General features: G+C 40.5%; 1 protein-coding gene and 1 pseudogene across 2 annotated transcripts; one reads left to right on the forward strand and one right to left on the reverse strand.

The window, feature by feature from the left end:
- LOC109819390 (cytochrome P450 89A2-like) lies at window positions 2,480–13,992 on the reverse strand. Of its 2 annotated transcripts, none has more exons than XM_020385104.1 (2): window positions 12,432–13,992; window positions 2,480–2,799 (listed from the first exon to the last, which is right to left on the reverse strand). In XM_020385104.1, the coding sequence occupies exons 1-2, from the start codon at window positions 13,794–13,796 to the stop codon at window positions 2,650–2,652; spliced, it is 1,515 nt and encodes a 504-aa protein (XP_020240693.1). In that variant the 5' UTR covers window positions 13,797–13,992; the 3' UTR covers window positions 2,480–2,649. The 2 variants fall into 2 exon arrangements, with proteins under 2 accessions (XP_020240693.1, XP_020240692.1); XM_020385103.1 differs by having other exon boundaries at window positions 2,480–2,769; window positions 12,402–13,992.
- LOC109820720 overlaps window positions 19,611–21,782 on the forward strand; it is a 2,906-nt pseudogene continuing 734 nt past the window's right edge.

The raw sequence follows: 21,782 nt of genomic DNA on the forward strand, positions 1-21,782 counted from the left end.
CCGGCGTAGCTGGAGGCGGCACAGTCTCGAGCTCATGCGGACGGCCCGTACTGGTCGGCGTCGTTGGCATAGGACGTTGATGCGGGCGTGGTGGTCGTGATGGAATCTGAATTAAGAAGAGATGGACGAGAGAAGAAGATGCGGCGGTCGTGCTACCTGATGAGAGGTGTGACTTTCTGGGAACTCAACGAGTCACATTTAATTACCTCTCTTTTGGATAGCTTGATAAATTACCTGCATTACCCTTATGCCAGCATTAATGTCTTAAATCATCAAGCCCATCGAATGAATCCCAATCCAAGACGGAGCTGGATAGCGTTTTTAAGTTCTTTAGCGATGAGTGAGGTTTGCGCATTTTGGGAAAAAACCTCTCCCTATATATATATATATATATTATATATATATATATTACTATATATATATTATATATATATATATATATGAAGTGACATTTGCCCAATAGATATATGTCAACTAATTATCATCAAATTTCGACTATTATTGTTGCTTGCTTCAGTATTGGATTTCTGACATGACTGGTGAAATCAAACGTTCCTCTAATAAAAGAAAATAAAAATAAATAAATAACACAAAATAAATGAACATACAAAACATTTAGAATATGAAATCAATGCAATCCTTTGGTTGATTTTGAAAGAAAGAAATCAATGCATCTCCAAAATATTTTCTTTAAAAAATACATTTTTATAAAAAGTGTTGGGCCACAATAATTGTTATCCGTAATTTAGCTTTCCTCGCTGAATTTTGGCTTTACAAATCATGTAACTGGTAGCTTATGTTTTAGTTCCACTCTATAAAATCTCCTATCTATTCAACAAATGTACTTCTCTTCTATAACTCTATTTCATTATTGAACACACCCAAAAAAAAAAAAAAAGCTAAGTAGATAGATTGAAAGACTTAAAATTCTAACTATTGGTTCAAGTAATTAAATAAAGAACAAACGTAAGTAGGGAAATTTTTTTTTTTCTAAAACAGTCTTAGATGTACCCACCAAAGAAAGGAGAAATTCTTAGGTGACCGGGGTAGGGGTTGGAATGCATATATATATATATTAGTAGTCGGGAGAATGTGATGTTTCATTCTCTCCTTCTAGTGTCACATGTTCCTTTCTTATTGGAGGGGTGTAGCCATCTTGCCTACTCATAGAGTAGGCAAGAATTTCTTCAAAGAAATGGAATGCACCGTTGGATCTATAGGATGTTAATTAATTTCCTCCTAGAAAAATGGAGACTTTGATATCGTGTCTTCTAGATCTCGATATAAATAACATATAAACATTTGAATGATCTTTTATTTTTGTTTTCACTACAAATTTCAAACCCACCTTAACGGGAGAAAAAGACTTCTACTCTGTCCTTTTCATTTCTTTTGTTCTTTTATTATTGTTTACAATAAATATTTCAAACCCACCAGAAGAAAAAGACTTCTATTATTTCTTTTGTATGTATTAAAGAAGGTTTTAATGTAACACAACACGTAAGTAATAAACCTCGAAATCTATCAATGAGCATTCTTTAAATCCACAAAAAACAATTTCTGAATCCACGAAGAACTTCCAACCCACAAAGAAAATATAATAAGAAAAATTTTATTGATAAAAGTGATCTGATCATTCTAGGGTGACATGATTCTTCTTAAATAGAAAAATAACATAAATTCTTAACAAGACTAGAATTTTAAAGAAATAGAAAGTATCAAATCCTACTCTAAAAAACTCCTTATAACAGAGAAAACAATTCATAACTCAACATTGAATTTGTTTCCTAATTTAATTTGATTCTAACATTAAATTTATTTTCTAATCTAAAGTGACTCTAACTTTATTACTAAAAATAAACTAAAAACTGATTATTTTTAACAACCTGCCAAAAATGGGTGTTACTGATGAGATTGTGAGATTTTACCAAGCTGGTTGACTTTGTCTCGTCGAAATTGGCAATTTTCATATAAAATATGTTAGAATCCGTTTTCTGGATTGGGAGATATGGTTGTTTCTTTACGATCAGTCAATAGTTCATCCGTACCTGCATTTTGACTCGTGAAAGCCCCACTTCTCCATGAATTTGCTCGTTACGCTTACTACATCATAATGCTTGAAGCACCCTTTACATTTCTTTTGTTTTTATTGAAGAAGATTTCAACTTTTGAAGCAAACTATCATGGATAACGAGCTCAAAAATGTCATACTTGATAGCCCTATATTCTTGGTATCTTCAATTATAAATTTCAAAGTAATATTGGAAAAAGTGCGGGAAAAAAGAAATATATTTATTTTCGAGGTAAACTATGAAGCATAGTTCCCTAGTATTTTATTTAAAAAATTTAACGAAGCAAACCCCCAAATAGAAGCACACAAATGTGACGATTGGAATTTTAAGCCCTCCAAATTGAAGCGCTGCAAAATACACTTCGTGCTCAAACTATTCTCATACAATCCATGTTCATTCCTCTCTCAGATTCAAACATTTATATTTTCCTTTTCTTATAATAGTAAAGATATATACTACTACATAATAGCGCGACAACATAAAGATCACATACTGACGCCGCCCGACTCATACACTGCAATTTTAGACGCAACATTTAGGAACAACACAAACCGTGTAGATATGCAAACCGTATAAGCTAATTCCTCCTCGGAATCAACCTCGCACGCAACGGATACTTCATCACCAGTGTAAACTCCTGCTTCCCAGACAAATCCAGCACCTCGCCCTCCACCGTCTTCCACTCGAACTCCCTCACCAAATTCGCGACGAAATACTCCAAATGCAACTCCCCGCCGGGCAAGAATCTCTCTGGCCTGAACTCCATCGGATCCGACCAAATTTTCCCGTCCGTGCTCATCTCCGCCACCATAAAGTTTATCACAGCCTTCTTCGGTATCAAGTACCCCTCAAATTTGATATCCTTCGTCACTGCGTGTGGCAACACGAAGTGACCTGGCGGACGCCTTCGTAGTCCTTCCATCACCACCGCCTTCAGATACGGCATCTTCTGCAGATCCTCTTCCTTTACCTTCTCTTTCGTTACGCCCTCGATCTCTTCGATTAGTTTCTTCTGTATATCCTGATTCTTGACGAGCTCCGCCATGATCCACTGCAGGGCGGTGGACGTGGTGTCGGTCCCTGCGACCAGAAACTCGTTGCACAGCGTCAACATCTCGTCCTCCGTCAGATCCCTACCCCCTTCTTCCGGTAGCTTGATATCCAGAATCGAGTCCACGTACGAGAACACGAATCTCTCTTCCGTTTCTTTCTGCTGTTTCTTGTGTTCTCTTCGGGCTTTGATGAGCGGCAGGCATACTTCCATCAGCTTCTGTCGCAGCTCCAGTGCTTTTTTGCATCGATTCCAAAATAAGTACTTTGAAATCCTAGGAAGGAATGCAAGCACAGTGAGATATCGACTATACATAAGCGAATCCTGCACTGCAACTTCAATTTCTCTGATCCCCTTCTCGTCGAGCTTCTCTCCGAAGCACATAAGCACGAGCAAGCAGAACATAGCGAACTGAAAGCTGTCTTTCGCAACCACACCACCGTCGGCCGAAGATTTCGATTGTGCATGGAGATGGTTGATCAGAACGCCGAGGACCCAATCTCTGCCGTCAGCATAAATCTTTACCCTCGACAAGTGCAGGATCTCCGCCGTGAGATTTCTGCGTAGCATGCGCCATAGAGGACCGTAGGCGGCGGAGGATACGCTGCGCTGGTTGTTCATGAACCTCATGGAGGGAAGGGGGACGGGTCGGTCGGAGAAGGCTGCCCCCTGCTCGACGAGGGCTTTGTAGGCCAGAGCCCGACCGGAGATGAAGATGGAGGGCTGCGGGCCGATGTGGAGGGTGACAATTGGCCCGTGCTTCTTGGTGAGGTCGAGGAGGATGGGCTCCACCTGCGGGCGTTGAGGTTGATGAGGAGGAAGTAGAGGACGGATGAGATGGAGAGGGAGAGGATGATGAGGAGATAGAGCTCCATTGATTGTCTTGTGTAGTAGTGATGGCTTGGACTGGATGCATGTGCCAGCTGAGGGCTTGAGGTTTTGTAGGAGGGCGACGGCGATTCCGAGAGCGACATAGTTTCTGCGGCTCCGGCGACCCAACTTGTACGATCGGACCCCACATCTAAATTAGAGCCGATTACTCTTCCACTGCGTCGTCATTATGCGGAGAAATTCTTGCCTACTCACGGAGTAGGCAAGATGCAGCACCCCTCCGTGGTACTGCGGAGGAGAACGTGACGCATATCGCCCTCGTAGAGGGGCGTAAGCACTAATTGTCACGGGGCAGGTGCGCTCGTTCGTTCGTCATTTATTAATTTCGTCATCACTGTGCAGCAGGGGCACTCGCTTGTCATTCACTCTCTTCGTCACCTGACTCACCTGCAAATATAATACACGCACAAAAAAAAAAAAAACACATGAATAAAGCTAATTAATTATAAGTATGTAAGTAGGTCACTAAGAAGTTGCTAGAACAAGTCAAAGTACCTGAACTTTCTCTATGGTGATTTAACTGTTTGATTACCCTGAACGAGCATATTTTGATGCGCGCCGACCGATTCTTACTCCTTAAAAATCTCAAAATTGTTAGAATAGTTGTTCCAAAGTTAATGGAAGCTTGATTATATAAAAAAAAAATCCAAGCTTGATTACCTTTATTTGACATAAAAGTTCCTTGTGATGAACTTTGGGATGAGCTGGAAACCATAGCTTCCTATTCATGAGAATTTGAACAATAAAATTTCAACCGAATTAATAGATAAAATTATTGTAAAATAAGACAATACCTATACTATTATAAAAAGAGGATTGTGATATTAAATAAACTTTTAATTTTCTTTTTTTTCTCTCTCTCTCTCAAATTTTGATATATTCTAAGCATGCAATTATCTCTAATTAATCTATCATTAAATAAATAAAACCTCTTTATTAATTATGAACCTCCTCCACATCCTAAATAATTATAACTATCAATAATATTATAACTATTACTTATTTAAAAGTAATACAATGAAATAATTTATAAAATAAGTATACACAATTATTAGTAGTAACCAATTAAATTATTATAATAATTATTTATGAATTATAATAACATAATTAAAATCATAGTATAAATAGAACACTATATTACTAAAATACTATTAATAATTATACTATAATTCATTGATCAATAAAATTAATAGAATAAATATATGTTGATGACCGTGACCAAACAGTCAATCAGATTCGGGCTGGGATCGGTTCTGATTCGGAACTGGATCGGTCCCCCCCGGGTCCTCGCCGGGACGGGGTAGGGGAGAGTGATGGAGGGATCGCTTCCTTCTCTGACTTTATGCATAGTTCTTGAACGAGAGCTTGATGTCCATGCTGCACAAACAAGAAGAACCCGTGAGAGGGCGGGGACCGGTTCCCCCGTAGTTCCTCCGACGGTCAAGTTAGTGAAACTCGAGTGGGGAAGGGGAAGGACAGGAACCGAGGTGGTTTTTGAAGTGGCAATGTGCATGCCCAGAGGATCTACGCGAGCTCCTCTATGTAGACGAAGAACTGTGCGTTCTCTCTCTTTTGAGAGAGAGAGAGAGAGAGAGAGAGAGAGAGAGAGAGAGAGAGAGAGAGAGAGAGAGGTCGCCTTAGCTTGAGCTTGGCCTCCTTTTAGGTTAGGAGTATATCTGTATATATCTCCGTTGTCGGGATAAAACAGGTCACTTCTAGCCTAGAATAGGAAGGCGATGATGAAGTGCGGGCTAAGAGCTGAGTCATCACTCGCTTTACAGGTGTCGGCTGGCCACTGGAGAGGAAGTCACTTCGGTACGAGAGATGGTGTCTCCACATTTTCTGGAAAGTGACTGAAAGCGTGGCAGAAGGCACGCTGACGTGCTGAGTCATCCCTCACTTTACAGGTGTCGGCTGGTGTTGATGCTCAATATCAAACAGAATAATCTAGAAGAGGATGGTTGCGGGGTAATGAAGGATGATGGAGGGTCCGCTCCCTTCTTCAACTTTATGCCTGATTCTTGAACGAGGGTTTGATGTCCACGCTGCACAGACAAGAAGAACCTGTAAGAGGGCGGGAACCGGTTCCCCCGTGGTTCCTCTGATGGTCAAGTTAGTAAAACTCGAGTGGGGAAGGGAAAGGTCAAGAACCGATGTGGTTCTTAAGGTGGTAATATCTCTGCCCAAAGGATCTATGTGAGCTCCTCTATCTATATGAAGAACTGTGTGTTCTTGTTTTTGTTCCATGTATGTATTAGGGAGTTTTAGATTACGAACCTCTTTTTTCATTATGGCGAATAGCATTTGTATATAAAGAGGATGTCTATGGCAGATTGGTTACTTTGGCCATGCAAATGGCGGCGACAAAGTGTGAGCTGGAAGGAGAGTCATCCTTTGCTCTATATGTATCGACTGGCGACTGAAGGGGAAGTCACTTCATCATGGGAGAGGGTGTCTCCGCATTTTTTGGAAAGTGATTGATAGCATGACAGAAGGCACGTGAGCATACTGAATCATCCCTCGCTTTACAGGTGTCGGCTGGTGACTAGAGGGGAAGTCACTTCGTCATGGGAGAGGGTGTCTCCACATTTTCCGGGAAGTGATTGAGCTGACAAGTCATGGATACCTATCGGCCAAAATCTAGATAAGGCTGGTCCGAGGTGGAATGCGATGTCGACATATGCTCTAGGATAGAGGCTTGGGGTTGGGGCCGAGTTCTCAACTTAATTGGTAGCAGAATGTCCCTCCAATTATTTTTGAGAATTGCCCAGTGAGTGGTCGAGTGCCTAAATAGGGTCGTCCTCGATGATAGAGTCGACTGACATTACCTTTCGAGTCGACTCAGGAGTATCGGCCTGTCCGACTGGTTGGAATATCGTATCGTCTCAGCTAATAACCGTCTCTCGAGTCGATATAAAGATGTCGACTTGCCTGGGAGGTCAGGATCTCTCGTGCCGACCAATATCGCCTCTGGTGTCGACACCAGAGAGTCGGCTTGATGAGTTGGTGGGGCCGAGGCCTCTGTGATTGGACCTTAGGTTTATCCCTGATATGGTACCAATGTCTTGTAATTAGCCATGATGGTCGAATTGCACTGGAGGATTCAACCATATGTCGTGCCTTGGGCTTACCTTGATAAAGAGCCAAGGACTTGTAATTCGACTGAGGAATCAAATGCCTAGAACTCTTGAGAGTTGACTAGGGCTTTCCTTCCCCTAAGGCTGAGATACGACTGTGGGAATCGGCCAAATGATTAAGTTTGTTTTACTAGGATTCTTGTTGTATCATTTTATAAATATCCGTATCTTGGGTGAGTGAACACCATAACAGTTGGCCCCTTTTACTTGGAGTCGTCTTTCAATCGACTCCGAGAGAAATAAAATATGCTCTGATTAATACAGGCCTGCTGAGGATGAGAAACTGAGAAGTCTCTGTTTTAGAGACATGGCTTGTCATTATTGACCACCATTGTTAACTTCACTTATTCATGGCTGACGTTATCCAAGATTTGAACCGTCTTTTTGGGAGACGAAGTATCATGGATATAAGGGAGGATCTTCCACTTTTCGAGTATTAGGACGCGAATCATTAAATGAGGGTGGTGCTTCGTGTATTGAGCGAACCACTTTAAATTTCAAAGTGGATCTGGCCTGGTCGCTTCGAAAATCACCACGTCCTTTGAAATCCCTCTATACTCTTCCTTGAAAGCTTATAAATGGCCTCTTGATGCCAAGATAGTTCTTTTACAAACCTTTACTCTGAAAAATTCCTGATATTCCTCTAAGCTTTCTTAAGAAAAAGTCTTCACCTCTCAAGTTTCAAACTCCAGCCGTAACAAGGAGAGTCTCACTATTCTTCTACTTATTGGCTCAAAGGTTCATATATGGATTGAGTGGATATTTCTAGACGGAATTCCGTTTAGAAAACCCATCCTAGATAGAAATACATCCTAGATGGATAAAAAAAACCCATCTAGAATATTTCTAGATGGTTAAAATAACCGTCTAGGATATTTCTAGACGGAAATTCTGTCTAGGATGCTTCCTAGACGGAATTTCCGTCTAGAAATATCCTAGACGGTTATTTTAACCATCTAGAAATATCCTAAACGGGTTTTTTTTATCCATCTAGGATGTATTTCTATCTAGGATGGGTTTTCTAGGTGGAATTCCGTCTAGAAAGCTACATCCTAGACGGGAACTTACTAGGCCGACATTCTAGACGGAATTTTGTCTAGGATGATCAACTTAGACGGAAATCTGGCTATTCTAGACAAAATATTTCATCTAGAATGCGATGTTTTTTACCAGTGATAATTACGTGTCAATTTTACTTTGACAATCTTGAATTTGCCATTTGTCCATAACCTGATCTGCATGCATGCTTTGCAACCTCTTCTTGAAAATGGCATGTGATGAAGCACTTTGACTTCTCGTTTATCTTTATGCTGATATCCCTCTTTAGCACAACAAATATTTCTAAATAACACTATTCCATTAGTCTTTTTTACTTGAATTTTGCGGATACTGAAACCCACTTCTCGACCATAGTCATTGTAAAAAGCATATGTAACATCCTTCCTTTCGAATTCCATACCAACCTCTTGTTCTTTCTTCATCTCTTTATTATTTTTCTTTGGGGTTTGGATTTGTACGACATCATCTAAGGAGTGCTTGGAAATAATTTCCACATGATTATGTGCTCTGTCATTATCGGATAAATTATCTTTCAAACATTGACTTGTCACAATATTTTCATAATAATGTGTGATCACTAAAAATAATAATTATTAATTAAACTCTCAAAAGAAAACAGATGCATACAAAACATTATGAATACATAATATGATAAAATAGCTAGCAAGAATATAGTAAATGTGCATACTTAAACATATATGAACTTATTGGGGGGAAAAACTATTCGCTGAATGTATTTGAGATGTAAAAGTCTAATATGTATTGAAGAATTCTTACTTTTTTTCTTTTTACATTGTCTTTTGTGTTACAAGCTAATAAATAAATAGATTAAGTTTTAATTTATAAATTTAATGGGACAATAGATGTTATAAAATATCTTACCTCTCCGTTCCTGCGATAGGTGCATCAATACATGCTCCTCGATCAGTTGAAGAATTAGATTGCAATTGGGTGTTAGAAACAGAATGATCCGTATCAATATTGATTTTTTCCCCAACTAAGAATTTTTTTTTTTGCCGTGAAAAAACTCACGCCCACTGTATTTTGGAAAAAATACAACCCTCTCGATAATTTTTCTAGGAAAGAGAAAAAGACGGCTCCCGTCTTTTTTACGGAGCCGCTTAGGGAACTTAATGGTGTTATCTTTTTCTTTCTGTTAACCGTTGCTAAGAAGTAAAATAAACCCATAGCCATTTGTCATTGTATTATTGGTTCTAATTTAGATGTGAGGCCCCATTGTAGGCTTTCTCTACAAGTTGAGCTGTAGAGGATCCGGGGCCCAGTTATGTGACTATTTTGTAGATTTGAGATTTTGGATTAGAGCAGTTAGTTTTACATCATCCACCACATTCAAGATGCGGCGATGTCTAAGAGTTATGAGTTGCTATTGTGATAGGGCAAAAATGAAATAGCCCCTTGCTTAGGCAAAAATGAAAATGAAAACATTTCATGTCAGCTATAGTTGTTGTGTCATTCAGAACAAATCATAACTACTCCAAATATAAATGGAAGATTGCGATTTTTGACCATGAATCTATTGGTGCAAAATCAATGATCTATATCTAGTATAGGGTTATACGCACGTAGACCCTCTATAACATCGCATTGTACGTATCACTTAGTAACGTTAAGTTTAGTAACCTTAAGTTTAATCTAGATAGTGAGCGTTCACGAATTCCTATAGTGGGTTTGAAAAGAAAATTTTATTTCTATGTGATTATAGATTTTTGCTCATAAAGAGATCAGTAATCAATCCGAACACGTTAATATGTAAAATTATAACCCTCAAACACCACCACAACTTCTAGATAGGAACATGACAACACTAACTACAAAGATAACAATTATTGTGATCATCTTCCTACAAGTGAAAGGTTAGCGAAGTATGGACTGAAAGTTTATCGACATTGTCTATTTTGTGATAATGCAATAGCATCTTCTCAGTGTCTTTTCCTAGTAAGTGCCATTTTGCAAGAGAGATTCGTCAACTAATTATCATTATATTTTGACTATTATCGTTGCTTGCTTCAGTATTGGATCTCCGACATGACTGGCGAAATCAAATAACGTTCCTCTCAATAATAAAAATAAAAATAAATAAATAACAAAATAAATAAATAAACATATAAAAAATTTAGAATATGAAATCATTGCAATCCTTTAGTTGATTTGAAAATAAAGAAATTGATGCATTTCCATAAATTTTCTTTAAGAAATGCATTTTCTATAAAAAAAATGTTTAACCACAATAATTGTTATCCGAAATTCAGCTCTACTTGCTGAATTTTGGCTTTATAAATCATGTAATAGATAGCTTATTTTTAGTTCCACTATAAAATCTCCTATCTATGCAACAAGCGTACTTCCCTCCTATAACTCTATTTCATTCTCGTAACTATTGGTTCAAGTAAACTAAAGAATAGAGTAAACGTAAGTGGGGGAATCCCCCCCACCCCCCACCCCCACTAAAAACAGCCTTAGATGTAATTATCTTCTCTTTTATCTTTTTGTGAGTCTGAAAAAGGTTGTCTCATTTGATTGGCAAAGCTTTCTCTATCTTGAAGACGAGTTCCTCTGTTTTTTTTTACCCCGAAGAAATGGCACGCACCTCGGTTTATATGATGTTGATGTAGGACACATAACGATCAAATTCATGAAGAATTGAGATCTTCATGAGCAAAATACGAATACAGATAAATTATTGACTGATCACAGAGAAACAATAATATCTCTCAATCCGAAAGGCGGATTCTAATATATTATATATGAAAATCGCCTATATCGACGAAACATGGTCAATCATCTTAGCAGAATCCCCACAATCCCATCAGTAACATTCGTTTTTTATAAGATTTCAAAAATAATCAGCCTTTTGTTTATTTTTAGTAATAAAGTTAGAGTCAATTTAGATTAGGAAATAAATTAAATGTTGGTGTCAAATTAAATTAGGAAACAAATTCAATTTTGATTCATGATTTGTTTTATTTATTATAGAGTCTTGTTTAGGGTAAGATTTGATATTTTCTATTCCTTTGTAATTCTAGTGTTATTAGGAGTCTAGTTTGCTTTTCTATTTAGGAAGAGTCATGTAACCCCAAAGGGGCATATCACCTTTATCAATAAAATTTCTCTTATTATGTTTTCTTAGTGGATTCGAAGTTCTTCGTAGATACGGAGATTGTTCTTTATGGATTCAAAGAATACCCCTTGATGGATTCTGATGTTTATTACTTCCACGTTGTGTTAGATGTTAAATAAATTTCTTCCTATAAAAAAGGAGACTTCGGAATGTCGTGTCTTCTAGATCTCGATATAAATTAACATACTTATAAAACATTGAATGAACTTTTATTATTGTTTACACTAGAAATTTCAAACCCACGTTAATAGGAGAAAATGACTTCTATTATGTCCTTTTCATTTCTTTTGTTTTTTATTGAAGAAAATTTCGAAAATTTCAATGTTCGAGGCATCCTTTTCATTTATATTTTATTTTAATTGCTTTTGTTTTTTATTGAAGAAAATTTCGAAAATTTCAATGTTTGAGGCATCCTTTTCATTTATTTTATTTTAATTGAAGAAGATTCAATGTTTGAAGCAAAGTATCATGAATAACAAGTTCAACAGGGTCATTCTAGATAGCCCTGTGTTATTGATTTCTTCAACTATAAATTTCAAAGTAATACCGAAAAAGTGCGGAAAAAAGAAATATATTTATTTTCTAGATAAACTATGAAGCATAGTTCCGCGATATTTTATTTAAAAATTTTAACGAAACAAACTCACAAAGACAAGGACACAAATGTGACGATTGGAATTTTTAGCCCTCCAAATTGAAGCGCCTCAAAATACACTTCGTGCTCGAACTATTCTCATAGAATCCATACTCATTTCTATCAAATTCATACTTTTATATTACTTTTCTTATAATAATAAAGATATATGCTACTATCTAAAAGAACAACAACATGAAGATCACACACTAACGTCGTCTAACTTATACACTGCAATTTTAATTAGCTAGACACAATTTTGGGAATGACACAGGTCACGTGAATGTGCAAGCCTAAGCTAATTCCTCCTCGGGATCAACCGTGCACGCAACGGATGCTTCATCACCATCGTAAACTCAGGCTTCTCCGACAAATCCACCACCTCGCCCTCCACCGTCTTCCACTCGAACTCCCTCACCAAATTCGCGACGAAATACTCCAAATGCAATATCGCAAGCCCGATCCCAGGGCAAATCCTCCTCCCTACTCCGAACGGCATCATCTTGATCTCTCTACTCCCTGTTATGTCCACCTCTTCTGCCTCCCCGCCGGCCAAGAATCTCTCTGGCCTGAACTCCATCGGATCCGACCAAATTTTCTCGTCCGTGCTCATCTCCGCAACCATAAAATTTATCACAGCCTTCTTCGGTATCACATATCCCTCAAATTTGATATCCTGCGTCACTGCGTGTGGCAACACGAAGTGCCCCGGCGGGTGCCTTCGTAGTCCTTCCAATACCACCGCCTTCAGATACGGCATCTTCTGCAGATCCTCTTCCTTTACCTTCTCTTTCGTTACGCTCTCGATCTCTTCGATGAGGTTCTTCTGCATCTCCTGATTCTTGACGAGCTCCGCCATGATCCACTGCAGGGCGGTGGACGTGGTGTCGGTCCCTCCGACCAGAAACTCGTTGCACAGCGTCAACATCTCGTCCTCCGTCAGATTCCTACCCCCTTCTTCCGGTAGCTTGATATCCAGAATCGAGTCCACATACGAGAACACGAATCTCTCTTCTGTTTCTTTCTGCAGTTTCTTGTGCTCTCTTCGGGCTTTGATCAGCGGCAGGCATGCTTCCATCTGCTTCTGTCGCAACTCCAACGCCTTTTTCCATCGATTCCAAAATAAGTACTTTGAAATCCTAGGAACGAATTCAAACACATTGAGATATCGAGCATAAAGAAGCAAATCTCGCTGTGCGACTTCAATTTCTCTGATTCCCTTCTCGTCGAGCTTCTCTCCGAAGCACATAAGCACGAGCAAGCAGAACATAGCGAACTGAAAACTGTCTTTCGCAACCACACCACCGTTGTCCGAAGATTTCGATTGTGCATGGAGATGGTTGATCAGAACGCCGAGGACCCAATCTCTGCCGTCAGCATAAAGCTTTACCCTCGACGATTGGAGGATCTCGGACGTAAGATTTCTGCGCAACAAACGCCATAGAGGACCGTAGGAAGCGGAGGATATGTTGTGCTGGTTGCTGTTCATGAACCTCATGGAGGGAACGGGGGCGGGTCGGTCGGAGAAGGCTGCCCCGTGCTCGACGAGGGCCTTGTGGGCCAGAGCCCGATCGGAGATGAAGATGGCGGGCAGCGGGCCGATGTGGAGGGTGACAATTGGCCCGTGCTTCTTGGTGAGGCCGCGGAGGAGGGACTCGATTTCAGAGAAGGAGTGGCGGAGCCAGAGGAGGTTGCCGATGACGGGGAATGCCGGTGGGCCCGGAGGGAGCTTGCTGGCTTTGAGGTTCAGGAGGAGGAGGTAGAGGACGGATGAGATGAAGAGAGAGAGGATGAGGAGGAGATAGAGCTCCATTGATTGTCTTGTGTAATGAATTGGACTTTGGTTGTATACGTATGAGGGGTTGAGGCCGGCTTTGTAGAGTGAAGAACCATCTGGGTTATGTTTACTTGGCTTTATGTTAACCACGGTTCGAGCTGACGATGATTTTTCAGGGGTGATATAGATATGTGACTATTTTGTAGATTTCGGATTTTGGATTATAATGGCACTTGGCTTTACATTATCCACCAAATTCAAGATGCAGCTATGGCTGAGAGTTATGTGTTAGTTATTGTGACACGGCAAAATAGAACAGCCCATTTGCTTAAATGGGTTGCCAACGATGATGAGTCTGGGTCCTAATATAGGATTCGGATCCTCTCCACTACAAAAAAATAGTGGAGGGATCACTAGATAATCACAGTCATTGATTATCTAATTGATTGTTGTGATTTTTGCTTTTAGTGCAAATTAGGAATGCGTGCAATACACGGGAGTATGGTAAGTGTTAGATTTAGATTGTATCGATCATAACCGTTTACTAAATAATCAACGATTGAGATTAAAAGTAGTGATCTCTCCACTATTTTTTTTTATAGTGAAGAAGATCTGAATCCCCTAATATAATGGCCTCCAAATGAGCGAGTGGTTCTGATCTTTCGATAAAAAAATATAGGGTCCTATTCAAAGAGTCAGAGTCGCTTGCTCCATTGCAGAGAGTTCTAACGGGATGTGGTGTGCTAAGAGCTAGTGCTTGTAAGCCACCTCGCTAGTGCAGGATAGTGCTAATTAGTAAAAAAGAAAAAAAAAGTCCAATAGATAGTTGAAATCAGGCAAAAATGAAAATGAAAACGTTTCATGTCAATTGTAGTCGTTGTTTCATTCAAACAAATCATAATCATTCCAAATATAAATGGAAACTGCGATTTTTATCCATGAATCTATTAGTGCAAAATTAATGATCTATATCTAATATAGGGTTAAGTGCACATTGTTTGGTGGAAAATTTATAATAAGAAAAATAATGAAAGAATCATATTTGATTTATTCTCTCTATCTGCTTAGAAAAAGAATGATTACAACCCTCTCAATCTCGATTACAATTGGATTCCCTGATTACAAAAGAGAGGAGAATTGATCTGAATTCTCCCCTTTGTTTAAGTCTGGGTTCTTCACGGTAGCGATGGAGTGTCTCCCTCGAATGCTCGCGTCGAGCTTGCTCTCTGTTGACGATCCGAACGTCTTGATTCACTGGAACGGTATCTCCTCCTCACGATTTGACGCTGTGGAGAACGTCCTGAACGAGTTTGAAACTCTATGAAAGAGTTGATTTAACCGAAATCGGTTTGTAAGCCAAGGATAAAGAAAGCTCCTATTGCCGATCTCCAAAGCTCCAGCCGAAGGACGAAGGATCTTCTTTGCTGCCAAGCCCCCAGGATCGAAAAATCAAAGAGGAGGTGCCCTTTGCTGCTCTTCAGATCCAAAAATGTTCAAGGATCCTAAGATAATCCGTCAGCCCCCCAAAAAGAGCCATGAACTCAGTTGACTTTACTCGTTTTTATAGGGGATTAAGGGGGTGTAACCGCCCCTTAAATCACTCCTAAGTGGGGTGTAACCGCCCCCAAATCGTGGGAAACGATTTTGAAACCGTTCAGCTCATGCTGAATGAGTCAAACAACGTCTAAGTTGGTGTTCAGGACCCTAACTCCGCGTTTTAGACTGGAGACGCGGAGTTGGGCACCCGCTGGATGTTAAAAAACGTGAAGGTGAAACGTTTTAGACTGGAGACACGGAGTTGGGCTCCCGCTGGATGTTAAAAAACGCGAGGGCCGCCCGCATTTTGTTTGCTGAGGTTTGGAAACACGGGGGTTGCCTGCGTTTCAAGAACTGAAACGCGAAGGTGAATTCCGTATTTTAGAAGGAGCTAATGACTTATAACTTCTTCTGTACAGCGTTGTAAAGACCATTGTTGAGTGATCTTCACCTTGGCTGCTCGAAAATATAAGAGTTGTCAGATTGTAATTCCCAATGTTGATTATGAAGGCTGTTAAACTAAAGATTTTATCGGTTGTTGTGAAGGTCGTCAGATTGTAACATTCATCGATTTACGTGAAAGTCTTCAAATTATAGCATTCTGAAAGTCGTCAGATTATAACTTCTATCATCGGTGTTTGATGGGGGATCAACTATCTATTGTAATTTTTAGACAGCCTACACACATAGACCCTCTATAACATCACATTGTACAAAATACTCGGTACCCTTAAGTTTAATTTTGATAGAGTGTTCACGAATTCCTATGGCGGGTTTGAAAAGAAAATTTTGTTTCCATGCGATTCTAGATTTCTGCTCAAATGAGGGTCCTTAATCAATTGGAACATGTTAATATGTAAAATTATAACCACCAGTCAACACGATAACTTCTCGACAGAAACATGACAACACCAACTACAAAGATAAAACATGACAGTGGTGCTATAGCTAGATAGACACCTTGATTTAACAGTATCAAGTGCTGCAGTTTATCTCTTTTTTCCTCCCTTGGACAATCCTGTTGGGGGCGCAGCGCGTGTTCTGAGGATTCACAAATTTGCCCTGAGAGAAAGCACACAAATAACCTAATAATAGCACAAACTCAAACACCGAAATTTAATATGGTTCGACAAATTGCCTACGTCCACGGGCAAGAAGGGGATGAGTTTTCACTATAGAGAAAGAGAATACAAAATAGAGATTACAAGATCACTCAAAAGCTCACTAATAATCTCTCAAACTAAACTCTCAATTCTCACAAAACTCTCAAACAAATTGCTCAGAAAGAACTCTATTTTCTGTGCTCAAAACACTCCTTTAAGCTACCCCAAAACTCAATCAATATGATCGATAAACACTAAACAAATCATGTTTCTATTTATATTAAATAAAAAACCCAAACAGTGTAGGAAACCGAAGCAGGCCCAGACTCGACTCACGGTCGACTGTAGAGACACGTGTGGTCGACCGAAACCAACGACAGAAACCAATAATCACTACAAGGTTTGGCCGGTCGACCGGACCTGACACTGCGATCGATCACAAAAAGTCCAGAGACTTTCCCCTATACTATGCACGTTCGAGGTCGACCGTCGCTCCACTCGCGGTCGACCGCAAGATACCCAAAATCTGTCCTTCACCTTTTTGCCTGAACTTCTTCGCCGTTGTTCCAAATTCTATAATTCTTCACCTCGGTGAAGTTTTCCCAAAACTGAGCCGACACCAACCAAACCAAATGTCTCACTTGTTACGTCTAGTACGAATTAAAACAAAATCACAACAACGAACTCAATCCATAACAAGTCGAGACTTAAATGAGAATGCGATCACTATCCAAACGTCGGTATCTACTCATCAAATCGGTTGCATCAAAACTAACTGCCTACGTATCCTTTTGCCCAAGAAATCAAGCCTTCACGTAGTTCCCCAAATGGCCTCCAAAGCCCCTCAATCAAATAGAAGAGTTCGTAACTCTTCACCAACAAATTACGGCTGATGGCTCTCACAATGGCTCCAAAGTGAAACAAATCAAACACCTCCACCTGAGGTGAACCAATGGTCGTATCCAAATCTAAACTATGTCCACCAGCTGCACTCGAATCAACCAACTCATCATCTGCATCCAAATCAACATGATCCCTAAACTATGCCACATCAGCTGGAATCCCAAACGATACAGTATGATCTGGAGTATGTGGAGTAATCTTCACCCAATATGAAGTAGCATTATCCTCCACCTGCTGCAATACATCTAAGGTCTATCCAAAACTCTCCACCTATTGAGAGTCAATTAGCTCTCTTATCGAAGCATCATCCGAAGTGACACTACCAGACCAAACATCCAATGGAGATTTATCTCCAATCGCAGCAGTCGACAACCCTTTAATGAGATGAGTCGAAAATATCAAAGCCTCAGTCTAGAAACTCTTCTGCAAATCCTTGCTTGACAACAAACATTGTTCCTTCTTCAACATGGGACAGTTCTCAATCTTTGTCAACCCATCTAGTTTTCCTAAAATTTCCTTTCCAACGAAGTGTCTTCAATTGCCTTGAGCTCGGCACGAATACAGAAACGGATCCCTCTTATACCTCCTACCAATATCAAATCGGAGTACCTTCATCCTTCTGTCTTTCTTACACTTCTTCAACTTGTTGTAGATTACTAGGACTTCACTCAAACGGGACTTGGTTGTAACCCAAACATGTCTAGAACAATCGTCAACAAAGAAAACCATATATCTATTACCTCCCAATGATACCTCCTTGGAAGGCCCCCCAAATGCCCACGTGAACTCCATCTAAAAGACCCTTAGCTCGGTGAATAGAGGTGTCAAATTTCACCTCGGTCTTCGTGCTCACATCAAAATGTTCACTGGACTTCAAATTGCAGATCGATGCACCCTTTTCCAAATCAATACTAGAATGACCAAGCCTCAAATGCCGTAGTCTAGTCAAATCAATAGAAGTCGTCAGCTCTCCACCTGTAACCGTATTTCCAATCAAATAGTACAGGTTATTTTTCCTGACGCCCTTCATCACAATCAAAGAATCTTCCACAATCTCGAGAACCATGTCCTCAATACGAACTTTCAGACCCTCTCCAACTAAAGCTTCAATCGAGATCAAATTCTTCCACAAAGAAGGAACATATCTCACACCATGTAACTCTCTAACCATCCCATCAAACATTTTGATGCAAATTTTACCTATCCCAATGATCTGACATGCACGGTTATCACTCATGTATACCACACCACTATCCAGCTTCTCAAAACTGAAGAACCATTCCTTCTTAGGGTACACATGATAGGTTACACCACTATCCAACATCCACTCAGATTCCTCCGAATAGCAAACTGTGGGACTAATAGAGAGCGAATAAACATATGAGTCAGAAAGATTACCATCCGATATGACGATGTTTGCTTCTGATGATGGTTGCTTTCCTTTTCCCTTCTGCTTGTTCTTCATCCAATCACTAGGCTTTGGATAAATTTTTTTCTAATGACCAGTTTCTTTACACCAAGCATACTGATCTTTGCCAACTGTAGAATGCCCTACTCTAGACTGTGACTTCTCATTCTTCCAGTTTGGATTCTTCCCTCTTACAATCAATGCCTCTGCTGTTTTGTCACTTGTAGACTCCTCATCTTTCTTTCTTAGCAGGTAATTCACAAGATCAGTGGTTACCTCACTATACGAAAGGGACGTCTTCCCATTAATTAGGATAAGAACAAAGGTCTCATATTCCTCATCTGGCAAGGAACTCAACAATAACAAAGCTTTGTCACCATCCTCTATCTTAACATCTACATTCGCCAAATCCGTAAGAAGCTTCGTGTAGTAATTCATGTGCTCACCAATGGAGGTTCCTTTCTTCAATTGAAAGTGATAAAGCCTCTTTTTCAAATGCAAACAGTTCTCTACACTCTTGGTCAAATACTTGCCCTCAATGATCTCTCAAATCTTCTTAGCCGAAGTCTTATTGATCACATCATATTTCAAATTTTGAGTCAAACAAGATCTAATCACACCATACACCATTATATTTATCTTCTTCGCCGTTGTTCCCAATTCTACAAATCCTACCTCTCAAGTGATTCTTCATCACAATACAACTGACTTCAGATACCACATCTTTAGCAAATCCTCTTCATTTACCTTCTCTTTTGTATCCAATAAGCTCTCGATCTCTTCCACAAGGTTCTCATTTTTCCCACGAAAACGGATAGTTTGAGCTCACCGACGTCACCGTGAACGTGTAGTTGTCCACGACGACTAAATCGTTGGCTGATAAATAGTGTCGATCTGACAATGGTCGCTGCCATCTCTCTGTCTATGAAATTGATGGTGCAACCGGGGACGTGAGGTTGTGAGCTTGTGTGGTTAGTCATCATCTGAGTTATGGGAACTGTTGAACTTTTTTCATGTACAAATATCTAATTCTCTCATACTAGTTCCTGAGTAGTTGAGCTTTCAATTACACGTGACGCAAGCCCTTTATTTTCCAAATTTGTCTTGTTTTTTTTTTTGCATCACCTAGTAGAACCCATGTCCGTTGACTTCTGGAGCGGTGTAATCTTATTAACTTCAAAGTCCAGAAGTACGAAGGAAACCCAAATACTAAAGCAAGAAGTCTAGAACAAATTCTATCGAGAACCTCACGAAGATGTGCCAAAAATCTGCTCGCTTGTGAAGTGTTATGACATGCTTCGTCCTCACACACTTGCAATTAACCTTAAAAAAACCACTTTCTATAAGCAAGAAAGAGAGGGGGTGGGGGTGGGAGGTGGTGGGACCTTATAAAGGAAAGTTAAAAATACAGGAGAAACCTAAAAATTAAGAAAATGTAAGAGAACTTGCAAAACTTATTTGAAAAATTAGTAAGATAAGTCATATGCAACTTATTTCACACCGTTTAAGAAGTTTAATTAAGGAAAGAGAAGAGGAGATAAATAAAATTAAGACAATAATCTCACATGCTATTAAATCGCTTTGTTGTTAAGATTTAGATAGATCGTAAGATAATCTCTCCATAATTGTTTTTATTTTAAAAGTTCCCTTCACCCTCTTTCACACTGGTTGCACCTCAAATTGAGGGGAACAAAAACTTAGTTTTCCTTTTCTCCCTCACGTCACCTTCTCCGACGAAAACTTAGTTTTTCCCCTTCCCCTTTACGTTAGCTTCTCCCTCGTTATCGGATTCAAATCCTCTCCACTATCTAAAAAGTAGTGGAGTGACCACTACATAATCACAACCATTAACTATCTAGTTGATGGTTGTGATTTTTTCTTTGAGTGAAAATTAGGAATGAGTACAATACATGGGTGTATGATGAGTATTAGATTTAGATTGTATTATAACCGTCTACTAAGCAATCAATATTAAGATTAAAAGTAACAGTCTCTCCACTACTTTTTGGTAGCGGAGAGGATCCAAATTCCTCGTTACCTAGCCTAATTTCATTTTCATAGGAAGGAAAAAAAAAAGTGTCACGTGACTTTCTATACCCCTCGTTGCCTCCATTTCAAACGAGCTTTTAAGACCAGAGAGCGTCTTCAGAGACAAACATCTCATCAGCTCCGCCTCCGGTCCTCAAAATATCTGAAGAACGATGATAGCATCTCCCGCATCCATAAGATCCATGGTGGCCCGTCCCCCTTCCCTCCTCCTCCTCCTCATCGGGCCCCATCCTGCCAGAAACGCTCCTCCTCTCCCAGCCCCGTCCCAAATCCCACCACTCCCCCCCCCGGGCCCACCGTCAATCCCATCCTCTCCAGCCCTCTAGCTGCGGCTCGCAAAAGCCTCCTGACATGCGAGCCCATTCCCCGCTCCCTCCGGGCCAAGTACGGCCCGCATCATCACCCTGCCCCATCACTCCCGCCCACCGCCATCATTCATCTCGACGCGCTCCCTCGCCCACCGCGCCTCGTCCCCACGGCGCCTCCTTGTCGCGACCGCCCCCCACCACGGGCCAACCGCGTCCTCTCCAGCGACCGCTCAAACGGTCAGTCCTCCCTCTACGGCCGCTGTGGCGCGTCCTCCGCCGCAACCTCGCCTCCGAAATCCTCCACCCCGCAAAGGTCAAGCAATTCGCCGACGCCCGAGACTGGGTCCTCGGGTTACTCATCGAGAAGCTGAATCAGGAATCGAGATCGGGAAATGGGGTCGTCGTCGTGATGGAGGGGTTTCAGTTCGCCATGTTCTGTTTGCTGGTGTTGATGTGCTTCGGGGAGAAATTGGACGTCAACAAGATCAGGGAGATTGAAAACGTGCAGAAGAGGATACACAGGTTGTTCTCCAAGCTCGGCGTGTTCTCGGTGTTTCCCAAGATCACCAAGGTCGTGTTCAGGAGGAGGTGGAAGGAGCTGCTTGATATCCGCCGAAGGCAGGAAGACATCTTCATCCCGCTCATCAGAGCACGAGGGGGGAGCGTTTGCTCGTATGTCGACTCTCTGCTCGAGCTTTCGATCCCTGATGACGGA

The sequence above is a fragment of the Asparagus officinalis genome, chromosome 8 (assembly GCF_001876935.1).
Source record: "Asparagus officinalis chromosome 8, Aspof.V1, whole genome shotgun sequence".
In the NCBI taxonomy this organism is placed as follows: Eukaryota; Viridiplantae; Streptophyta; class Magnoliopsida; order Asparagales; family Asparagaceae; genus Asparagus; species Asparagus officinalis.